Source organism: Toxotes jaculatrix, chromosome 7 (assembly GCF_017976425.1).
Source record: "Toxotes jaculatrix isolate fToxJac2 chromosome 7, fToxJac2.pri, whole genome shotgun sequence".
In the NCBI taxonomy this organism is placed as follows: Eukaryota; Metazoa; Chordata; class Actinopteri; family Toxotidae; genus Toxotes; species Toxotes jaculatrix.
This window is the reverse complement of record NC_054400.1, coordinates 15348967-15360695: the sequence shown is the minus strand read 5'-3', so window position 1 is coordinate 15360695 and position 11729 is coordinate 15348967. Positions and strand designations below refer to the sequence as shown.

The window sequence follows — 11729 nt, the reverse complement described above, 5'->3', positions numbered from 1 at the left end:
TGTGTGATTTTTCCTAAAATCAGTATGACATTAACTTAAGGGAAATGTATGCTTGTGAGCACTGAAGCAGAAGGCATTTAACACTGAACAGAAAATACAAATCTACACTGGCTTTTATTGTTGAATAAGAAATAAGATTTGATTAAATATGAAGGCTGAATTTTCCAACAATGACATTCTCTCTTCTCTAATCTGATGTTGTTTGACTGAAAACCAAAAGGGCAGCCGTACGCCTGCCAGATCATCAGGTCCCTGACTTGTCAGACTGAGTTCAATCACAGCGATGTTGAAGAGAAAGAACAGGGAGGGAAAATATGTCTAGAGGCACATTGTTGTACAACACTGTCAAGCCCAGAGTCACCCCGAAGACAGGGTTAATGTCTCACAAACACACAGGCACAGACAGACCCCGCCCCAACTCTCACTAACTTGCTGAGTAAATAAACCGTGAGTATGTTTCTGTCCACACACATTCAAAAGGTGCAAAAACAAACTGTGTGAATACGTCTAACATGAAATCAGTCTGTATTCTGTGAACTGGATGGGTGTTGTTATATGAACATGTAAACCTGTGGGAACATTTTTGTCCTCATAATCATGACTTCCTACCACTGAGGATAAATATTTACTGAAAAAAAAACATAGGTTCATGGTGAGTTATTAAAGTAGGTTGCTGAAAGTTTCACATTTTGTCTCAATCATAATCACAGCAGGAAAATTCCATATATGCATACCCACCATTTATTGGTTTTCCATACAAAAAAATAAAAATACATCTACATGAAATCAATCAGACTTGCTAGTTTGGTTGTTCCTTTTTTCAGTCACATAAATAGACACATTCCAACAGGCTTCCAGAGTTTAGGCATCAGTGAAGAATGACCAGAGCCAACACTATTGACCACAGACAGTCTCTGCTGTTCATCAGTTGCTGGACTGCTGGGCACAGCAGCACCATGGATACTTAGAGCTAACCTTAGGCCCAATTCCCAACTCAAATAACAACTCTAAAATGTCCTAAAGTCAACCACATCCAAGCTTTTTTTCCTCTTGTGCTGGGTTTGGACTTTTTTTTTTCATTCCAGTAGACAATCCTGAGCAAAGTGGGAAGCTGAGCCACGCAGTGGTGTGAAGATGGTGACCATCTGATTTACCAGGCTCCATCCGGTCAGAAAATGAGCTTCTTCTTCATCACAGCTGGAAATAAGACAAAGTCTATTGTTACAAACATTATTTAAAAAAAAGCAGATTACGTTCTGTTTACACAAGTCTATGCTAAAAACAGCAGAGCCAGATACAGTAAACTACATGCTCAAGTAGAAGAAGTCTATAATGAGCAATCTGCTAACCACTAAAGTTTCCATCTACTTTAAGTGTTGGAAAATCTCCCTGTAATATACTGTAGCACAGAGCATAGCGTATAGTCAGCCCAGATATTTTCCAAAACCACAGGAGAAGCTGGAAAAGCTTTGAACCTCCCAGTAACACCAAGGTCTGCCTTCAGTAAAGCATACCCTCCCACAATCCACTAAACTGTATGTGTGTGTGTGATCTACTTCTCTAAACTCTGAATATTAACTGTACTTAAACGTGCAGCCAACACCCTTTGAATTGGTAGGTTCAGTCGAGTGGTATCGACTGGTCTAGATTTATGACCTTAGTGTGCGAGGCCATGTAAACAGCTTACTGGGCAAAAATTCACAACATTCTCTATGTGACTTTGGTCTGAGTAGGATGTTCTGAAATTTCTTGCTCTTTCAAAATCGGCCTAAAACATTTGTAGCAGACACTTCTCCTTTTCCTGCTCAAACCACAACTTAAACACTTTCACCATAATGATATTGACCAGCTTTATTTGATTTCGAGTAATCCAAGGTCAGGGAGGCACTTTGAGGATTTTGGTATATATAGCAAACACAATTAGTGGAGGTGGGGTGTATCTACATAAATATGAGCTTATATGTGTTCTTTACTTGTCTCCAGTCCTTCTATTTTCCTCTTGAGCCCGACTGTTTCCTTCTCCCTCAGAGCCTCAGCTGAACAGTTGGGTCGGGGGAGCTGGGGGCCAGGAGTGGGAGCAGGCCGATTACTGAAGTACCCCATCTTAAGAGCCTGGAGAAGAACAGAGAAAAGCGTAAATATCTTTGTTGTGAAAGACTCCCCTGGAGTCTTCTCAGGAATTTGCTTATTACCTGTGTAGCTGTGGTCCTTGTTGAGGGGTTAAAGGTGAAGAGACCCTGTAGAAGCTCTAGTAAGTCGTCTCCAGCTGCACTAAATATATGTTCCAGAGGTGTGCCAGGAAAGATTTTGAAGGAGACATAGTCTGGAAGACTACTCACTCCCTGTAGAGACATTTGACAAACAAATGTATATGAAGATGCTCAGCATCTGACAAAATCAAATACAATCACAGACATAACAGGGAAAAAACAGATAAGTACAGGCCATGTCTCTTCTGTGGCCGTCCCAAGAGCCTCAAAGATCTTAGTCAGCTGGTCAAGATCTGAGTCTCCAGCGAGGAACGGTATCTACAGCAAAAGGAGACATACAGAGACATTAGCATGAATACAAACACAAAAGTGTCCCTTGTTACTGTGTTTTTTTTTTGAAGTGAGGTTTGTGTACCCGAAGGAGTAACTCTGCCAGGATGCATCCCACTGCCCACATGTCAACACCCACACCGTACATCCTGGCACCAAACAGGAGCTCAGGGGAGCGGTACCACCTAGGAAAGGGATGAATGAACAGAGAGACAAGAGTTAAATTTTACAGGTCTCAGCCAGTCAGTGAAACCACAAGGGACCTCTCTTACAGCAAGAAGATTAATTCTGTTTAACTGGAATGAAGCCTCCAACACCAACACTTTTTTGATGTGCAGCTACCCAGTGGTCTAATCATTAATTTTCTATAATGCATCCTGTCACATGTCTCAACCAGAGCCAAAATGATCCCATCAAAATATAAATTTAAGTTGATGAAATAAAACACATGATTTGTTTATCTAAATGGATTTAGATTAGCAGCTCTATGAGTTTTCCAATGTGTGCAACAAAAACACAGGAGGAAGAACAGAAGAGTCCAAGTTCTGTGTCATTAATACCATGAGATAGGGAGAGACAGCACAGACCTGGTAACAACTTGATGTGTGTAGACTCTGTTGGGGCTGCCAAACGATTTGGCCAAACCAAAATCAGCCAACTTCAACACTCCATTCCCGTCCAACAGCAGATTATTGGGCTTCAGATCCTGGACATACAAAGTATATACTTTTCTGATTGTGTGTGAACATAGGTGTGTATGTATATATGTGTGTGTGTGTGAAGTAAAAGTCCTCTTACCCTGTGTAGGACCCAGTGTTGGTGCATATACTCTAATCCCTGTAGAGTCATGAGGATGTAGGCTTTGATGTTGGCTGGAGTCAGGACTAGGCTGGTGTCTTTGATGATCACCTTAGAAAGCAAAACAAAGTCCAAGAGGCTTAAGTAAAGATGGATATCTGATGACTAATAATCTTCGTCCATTACTTCATGTTCTTACATAGCTGTAGGCCACACATTCAAAATAAAATTATGCTTATCAGAGCAGATAAGAGAATGAAAGTCAATTGGGATAGATCTCTGTGAAGAAGTAGACACACCTGGAGCCAAGCTAAACAGCACAGTTCAGATTCTACCTCTCACCCAGAACCTCCTTTGCTCCACCAGCTCTAAAAACACTGGCTCCAGTGTGACAATGAAAGCATCCAACATCTGTAGCTGATAAGCTCATGCAGCCAAATCTAAACATGTGGCCTAAAAATAGGCTTTTCGGCACCAGTAATAAGATGAGCATCATATTTCATCCCGGTGTTCGTCCTGTCTGTCTGCTGCCTGTGAACAGCTAATGGCATCAGTTCATTGTGAGAGCCAAGAGCAGAGTGATATTGATTTTTTTTTTTTTTAAGCGTGGTTATCTTGTTTGCATCATTCTATTTAAGTCTGATGTATTGGTGGTGGGCACCCATCTGGAGCCTTGAATACTAAAAAAAGCCAAAGGAGGAGGTGGAGTAAAAATATAAAAGCCTTAGTGACCCTGTAGAACCGCTTAATGGTCCAGTGAGAGCACTCACATGCTCATATATTCTCATCTGACAATTACAGTGTTTTCACCTGCTCTGCTTTTCAGAGTACTGGAAGCTGAACATAACTCAACACAAGCTGAACCAGCAAATAAATTTGCCACACACAGTTGCCACACACATCTAAAATAGATATTTAGGAAAAAAAAAAAGGGGGAAATAATAAGGGCTGAAATGTCCATCTGGTGGCTCTCTAGTGAAATGCAGCTTCTTTTACAATGCATTTGATTACCATAAATTAATGAGTAAATCTCTATCCAGGGAAAGGAATATGATTTAAGGTAATAAATATTTGTACAATATGATCCAGCTTGAGAAGGGATCATTCAACTCTACATCAACCTTTGAGGCTGCAGTTTATGATATTGGTCCATTAAATCACATAAAGTACTACTGAATACCGTTATATTGCAAGGAGATGCTATGAATAAAACAATAGGAAAACCCGTACAGATTGATTTTCCAAGTGTATAAATTGATGTTTTCCTAAAAAGGCCTGTTAATTATTTAGCTTTAAGGAAACACGATAGTTCCAGAAAGTTACATAATCCTTTCTGTTAAGACAAATTAATAAAGAAATGTTGACAAACCAAAAAACCTTATGTGTTGGTGGAATCAAAATGAGAACAAGCCCAAGATTTTTCTTGAGCTGATGCATGGGGCTGTGGGCGACCGACTGACCGACTGACCGACAGACAGTTTTCTTTTATCCAAGAGTGGGAACTGTCTCACCTCAAGATCTGTTTCCATGAAGTCAAACACCAGACTGATGTTAGATTTGTGTCCAAAGGCATCCAGCAGCTAAAACACACACCACATTACACATTAAAGTAAAATACTTCCAAAATAGAGAGCTAATCCAAGTAATAAAAAGAAATATGAAACATATATGCTAACACACTGTACGTTTACCCACCCCAATGATATTTGGATGATGCAGCTCCTGCAGCAGTTTGATCTCTCGCAGAGCAGTCCTGTTTATACCTATTTAAAAGATTATAAAATTAGAGTCATTAAATGGTGCATTACATAAGATGAACTGTGGCGTTAAAACATTAAATGCGTGCTATCGGTGAGTCAGCACTCACCATCTTTAGCCTCGGTTCTGTGGCCAACCTTAATCTGCCAGAAAACAGACAAACAGACAGTTGCTAAACATCAGCATAGCAAACAAAAGCTAACAGAAGCCCAAACTTAAGCTAATTTATTCTACCTTTTTAATGGCAACTATGGTGTCAGTGGTTTTGTCCCTGGCTTTGTACACTGTGGCAAACTGAAAAGGAGAGACAGAGAGCAATGAGCACAGAAACACAGAGCCCAAAACATCTTTTTTTTTTGTCCACCATCACTGCTGCTGTGAGCAGCATGCACCAGGAGGGCTTTGTTGACATTAACAACCAGCTAACGCTAGTTAGCATGCCATCATGGTTTCTACACAACTAGCCCGACACGCGAGGGAGGAACGTAGGGAGAGATAAAGACAGAAGTCGCTGTTTTTTCCTCTCTGCCTACCTGACCCTCTCCGAGGAAATCCAGTTTCTCGTATCGTTTGGCTCTGGATTTCACATCAAGCGCCATGGCAGCTAACTGTCACTTCATTAGTAGACACTTCCTGCCTTGTTAAAGGTCCTCAAGGACTTTTTCCGGGTTAAAGGAGGTTTTTAATTGACCAACAGCGCCATCTACCGGTTTGATGAAGAACACCCCTTGTAGAAATGATAACCAGTAGGATTTCTTTTCTCTTGGGCCACAACTGTTACAGTTTTTATTAAGAGTCTGTTTTCCCTCATAAAACACTTTACCATTATACTCCTGCTGCTGCCATAGTAACCATAATTACTAACTATAACTATAGATAAACTGTAAACAAAAAAGTTTTTTCTTTCTTCATTTCTTGATTTTAATCTTAATCTTTCTACAGCTATGACTGCTACCACCACTAATAATAATAATAATAATAATGTTACACTCTAATAATATTTTTCATACCTACACTTTGTGTGACCTCTGAAGCAATAAAAGCAAAACAAATTCCTGCAAGTAGCATTTCACAGTTGATGATGCAATATGCAATGCTGTGATGGCCCTGACACTTTGCTTTTTTATTCTTTTTTTTTTTTTTTTTTTAGCAGTTAGCAGTTTGACATTGGTCTCCTGAGAGTCTCTTCTGTCAGTTAGAAAGGTTTTGTGATCTATGCACCACTGAACACATCTCTACATCCCATCTCCATACACAGTAGATACCCTCACATCCCAAAGGATTAGGCATGGCTCCTCTCCTTTGACCCTCCCTGTCTCCTGCACACTCTCACACACACACACACACACACACACACACACACACACACACACACACACACACACACACACACACACACACACACACACACACACACACACACAGAGTTTCATTTTCATGTTAAGTTTGACAAGAGGAGTGTGAAGGATCAGCAGGCCTAATACACCCCTCATTCTCCCCTCAGATGCATGCACATTTATATCCTGACAGCTCACAGATGTGACTGACAGGACCGTATGTGCCCATGCAACCATGCAGAGAAGAGAAGAGAAGAGAAGTGAAGAGAAGAGACTGTAGTCCGAGTTTTTACTGGTCTTGTACCATCAACCTTTAGTGGCATGAAGACGGGCTTTAATGTGGTACATAACTGTCCGGTGGCCGACATAACTCAGTCCCACTTACATCACTTGCTCTAAAACAAATGTGACATATTGATGTCCTCCCCTAATTCTGATATGATTTGAGGGCATTCTTGTGCTCATTCCCCTCAGTCTCTCTGTGAGGCTGCAGAGGAACAGAGCTGCAGCTGAGTTATAAATGATTCTGGAGGCGTTTATACAGTTTGTCACAGTAAATCTCATGATAGCATGGGTTACATTATGCACAATAACTCACTTTGGTTATATGTCACTTTAGCAGATGGTGTTGCTGTTGAGCTAGTGTGTGTGTGTGTGTACCTCTGGGTGACGGGCAGGAGGAGAGTGAAACCGCAAGGCTGTTTATCAAACTCATAGGAAGTGGGTGTTGTTGAGCGAGGACGTGTCGTACCACCACATCCTGCTGCTGGAAGCAGCTTCAGACGGGACAGTGTTCACACAGTGTACAGTAAACAACAAATGCAGGACAGGTGTCTTTTTTTGTGTGCATGTGCATGTGTGTTGTGTGGGCAATTCATTCTTCCTAAAAGACACTGTGCACTGGTTGCACAGCTGTGATAATCTGGCCAGTTTAAAAGGGCCTCTGGGTGACACATCGCCCTGTTGTGCATATTTAATAAAAGCAATAGCATTTATTTTAAGCCACGACTACCAGCTACAAACTGTGCGTGCCATATCAAAATGCAGAAAACAAGCTCTCAAAGCCTGGTGAAAGTGTGGAAAAAAAATAAAGAAAAAAAGCAAATTTCTGAGCGAAAATTGGCGTCAGCTTGCCTGAGGCCTGTTGAAAAGGTGTATCCCAGAGTGCTGGCAATTGCACATTGTTTTCAGTCATTTATGTGCCCTCATTAGGTCATTGCACTGGAAGGCTAAGGTTTAAAAGGAACTTTGATGCACTGACTGAATGTGTAAGTGATGAATGATTCAGCGCTATCACAGTCACTGCTGTATCATACACCTGCTGTAAGCCTTTGTCTTCATTTTACTCACAGAGTCTCAGGGGAAGTGGCTGTGTTCTGTCATCTAGGGAGTTTTCCTCTTTGTTTCTGTTTCTGATTCTCTCACAAAGGCCCACGCATGCATGCACACACACACACACACGCATGCACACACACACACACGCACGCACGCACACACACACACACACACACACACACACACACACACACACACACACACACACACACACACACACACACATATAAATGCAGCTGTATCTGACCACATGCACAGTTATAACACAACAGGATGTTGTAGGGTGGATGTTTGAGGTGTGAAGGTTCACACAAGCCCTGAAAAACAATATCTGTTTCTGAGAAATAATTATTCATTTGTCTAATAGACATGGCCACTCTTAATCTATATCTTGTTTTTTTCCCCTCAGTATAGCATAGAAGGCAGGATTTTAACCCAGCTCTATCAATCTGCTGGCTTATTGCAAGACATCAACCACACACAGTCCACAACATGATTAATTTTGCCCATTTCACATTTTATTCTTTGCAGATGTCTGTAGTGACAAGACAATAAGAAAGCAGAAGGACAAACAGAAGGACTATCATTATCTTCCTTGCTGCCGTTTGTTTACAACCAACGCAGAGATTCGTCAAATTGGTGCTGTCAGTCCTGGGCTGCATTGTTAGACGCCAGAACTGTCACTCTGAATAAATATTAGGGCAGATTTTTTTTTTTTTTTTTACCACTGTCGTCCTCCAGCATCTGAAGCATCAGCATACACTGGGCCTTGTGGAGGACTTCAAGATGAGCCCACTTGATAGCTCGGCTCATACAGAGACAACATTATGATAATGTCCCTATAAGTGGCAGGGGGATGGGCGCAGTGTCATCTCTTCACATAGACAGAGCCAGCAGGGAGTCCACAGTCAACTGCATTTAGGGTAGTCTTTGTTGTTGTCTTAGCTCCCATCTGCGTTGATGTTTTGTTCCGGTCTGCATTTCCTCTCAGACATCATTATCGCTCTCATTAGAAGAATCTCTATCTCAACCCGAAATAGAGAACAAAGTCTTGTAATAACTCTTACTCTCCCTTTGTTTGTGTGTGTATGTCTTGCACTTTCTATATGCAAGTATAGATACATGTGCAAACTGCAGGTGGGCACTTTAGTCCTTAATAGTGACTGTACACTGTATGCTGAGCAGCTCTGTTTTAATTAAGTTCTGTATGCAGCCCATACCTTTAGTATTTTGTCTTATTTGACAGATTAAAGTAGAGATATACAACAGATTACAAGCAGAGGATGTGTGAAAAGTGAACCAGGATGGATTCAAATCCATTTTACCATAAGTACGCAGAATTGTGTGTGATGCGACCAAGGCAGCAGGGTATTCAAGTTGTCTTTGGAAGGTAAATGAGGGAGAAGAGAAGGCCATTCTCTTTTATCTGAGTGTATCAGAAACTGAAGATAACCCCAGTGGTGTGTTTTCCAAGAAGTCATTTACTTCATTAACCCAGCCAGATCACTGAGGCCTCAGTAATCAACCTTGTCACACGTCCCATTAACTTCTCAGTCTCTTGCTCCTTCTGACACACACACACACAGACCTGCGTACATAAATGGACTCTTGTCACGCACATCTGTATCTGCAACACACAACTGCATGTTCCTTGCATGCTTTCACTGTCTGTCTTCATGGGCAAAGATCTTTTCTCCTGCGCTCACACATACACACACACAGACACACACACACACACACACTCCCATTCCCTCTCTCTCTCAGCTAACCCCATTACCTCTGTCAGTCCCAAGGGTCTCTCAGCTCTGATGAACCCTCGACTGCCCTGTGAGATTAGTGGACTCCCCGAGAAAAGCCCTTCATTGATTGAATGTGAGTCTCTCCTGTTCGCAATGTCAGCTCAAGGTTAGCGCGCTGACTCTTTCATTTTTTTTCCCAGTGCAGTCAAGTGCTGTAGCTTTGTTATGAATATCAGTGTGTTATTATTGTTTTAGCTCTGCTGACTCCACAGCTTATATTATTCATAAAGACAGCAAACCAATTATTGACATTCACCTTCAGAGTCTCTCTTTGCTTTTTCTCTCAGTCTTTTTCTCCAGTGGCCCCACTTAAAACATTTGCCAGAGCATTTATTAATTGTTAACTCATTCTTTTTCTCCTTCTTCACCTCTTCATCTCCATCTCCTTTCTCCCCATCGATGAAACCACAGAGGCACTGTTGCCACATAAAAGCCTTAGCATTTGGTAAAGTGGTTTGAATGAGATTCACTTTTATGTATTGCAAATCAGGCATGGGGAAGCATTTACTTTGCGTCCCACTTGGGGAAACGAAGATCTTCCAGACAAAAAAGCAGGGAAAGATGAAGGAATGGGGACAGCTCTGAGTCTGTAACAGGGAGTTGGATAAATGACTATATCGGGAAGACAGATTGATCTTTTTATGTTGAACTTGATGAGCATGAATGACGCTCCAGATTTCCTGTAGCAGTGAATAGAGATGAAAGGATTATCTAGATCTTTAGATCATTCAGGCAGGAGCGTTGCCCTGCACTGCTGTCTCTTTCCTCCCCATCATAATTCAATATTTACAGTTTAAGCTGGAAAACTGCTCCCTCTTGGCTGCCTGTATCTGGTATCCATGGCAACAGATTCGAGAACAGAGTGCCTTCTGTATGTGTCCGTGTGTGTGCGTGTGTGTGTGTGTGTGTGTGTGTGTAATGTTTACTGATACACTGCAATTGATTGGTTGTTGGGGAGCAGCTGTTGACCCCTCACTCTCAGGGGTCTCTTTGTATTCTTGCACACATCCCAAATCAATAGACACACATGAATGTGAACACACGCAAGCACACACACACACACACACACACACACACACACACACACACACACACACACACACACACACACACACACACACACACACACACACACACACACACATTTGTTATTCTATATTTGTGAGGTCTTAAAATTTATTTTAGAGTCAGATTATATTTCTCTTCTCCAAAACCATGTCAACCCCCCAAATTAACCTAAGTTTAAATGTAGCATTGACTCGTAACTATAAACCTGCACCTATGGTTTCAGCATAATCCTAAATCTATTTGTTACTAGTTCTTCATTGAAGCTCTGGCCCTGAAATAACACAGGATTAAAATACAATACTGGCTCCATGTCAATAAGTGAAGAAATAAGCAAATGGGTAATAAAGAGTTGCTGTGGTATTGTTATGAAAACACTCTATGCACACTTATACCCACATGCACAAACACACACAGACACACATAACACGTTTGTGAATCTATGTGCCACAGCAGGGGAAGTGAAACGCAACAACACCCAAACCGCTGATGGCACGGCAGATTTTTAACTACAAGTTTGAAACTGTGCTGAGTGTTTACATGCAACTGAGCTCACAACCAGAAATATCGCCCCCGCTAATGAAATATCTCCTGGTGGGTGATCTACGCATGTACACACACACATATCTACACAGACACAAGCCAGGGATGAGTAACAGCTAGTAACCGTAGGGCACCATGGAGAGAAAGGTCATCTGACATCATTTGCATTGCTTGTTAATGTTAAAGGATGTTTTCCATACAAGGAAGGTCAAGTTTTGCATGGAGACACGATATAAACATAACTTCTGACAATGATGAATTAATGGAACAACTGTGGCTTGCTCATGGCTGGTTGAAGTGGGTTTTCCACCCTGTTGTAGTTTGACATATTAAGGGGAAAGCACCAGCACACACACACAGACACACACAGACCCATACTTTAATCTGCCTTTATTCACCCACTCAGCTCCACTTACACATCCACCTTATCCTACTCTGAAGCAAACGTGTCGGTGGAGTGTGTATATGGTAACTTTTGTCTCACTGAGCCCACATCAAATTGGACATAATTACACTCTGCCTGTCAAATAACATAATCTCAAGTCATCCCAGTA

At 41.5% G+C, this 11729-nt stretch overlaps 1 protein-coding gene across 1 annotated transcript; it reads right to left on the bottom strand.

Annotated features, from left to right (window-relative positions):
• Window positions 1–723: 723 nt before the first annotated feature.
• On the bottom strand, window positions 724–5760 carry cdk7 (cyclin-dependent kinase 7). The gene is made up of 12 exons (XM_041041369.1): window positions 5630–5760; window positions 5331–5390; window positions 5206–5239; window positions 5034–5101; window positions 4850–4918; window positions 3339–3449; window positions 3128–3246; window positions 2626–2725; window positions 2442–2528; window positions 2193–2342; window positions 1974–2112; window positions 724–1197 (listed from the first exon to the last, which is right to left on the bottom strand). Exons 1-12 carry the CDS (start codon window positions 5693–5695, stop codon window positions 1169–1171), a joined length of 1032 nt encoding a protein of 343 aa, XP_040897303.1. The 5' UTR covers window positions 5696–5760; the 3' UTR covers window positions 724–1168.
• Window positions 5761–11729: the final 5969 nt, after the last annotated feature.

Excerpts from the sequence above, each read along its gene's own strand:
- cdk7 (XM_041041369.1), bottom strand. The coding sequence starts at position 5,695 with ATGGCGCTTGATGTGAAATCCAGAGCCAAACGATACGAGAAACTGGAT. Across the intron at positions 5,102-5,205 it reads CAGAACCGAGGCTAAAGATG|GTATAAACAGGACTGCTCTG; the intron begins GTGAGTGCTGAC and ends TCTTTTAAATAG. Across the intron at positions 1,198-1,973 it reads AATAGAAGGACTGGAGACAA|CTGTGATGAAGAAGAAGCTC; the intron begins GTAAAGAACACA and ends TCTTATTTCCAG.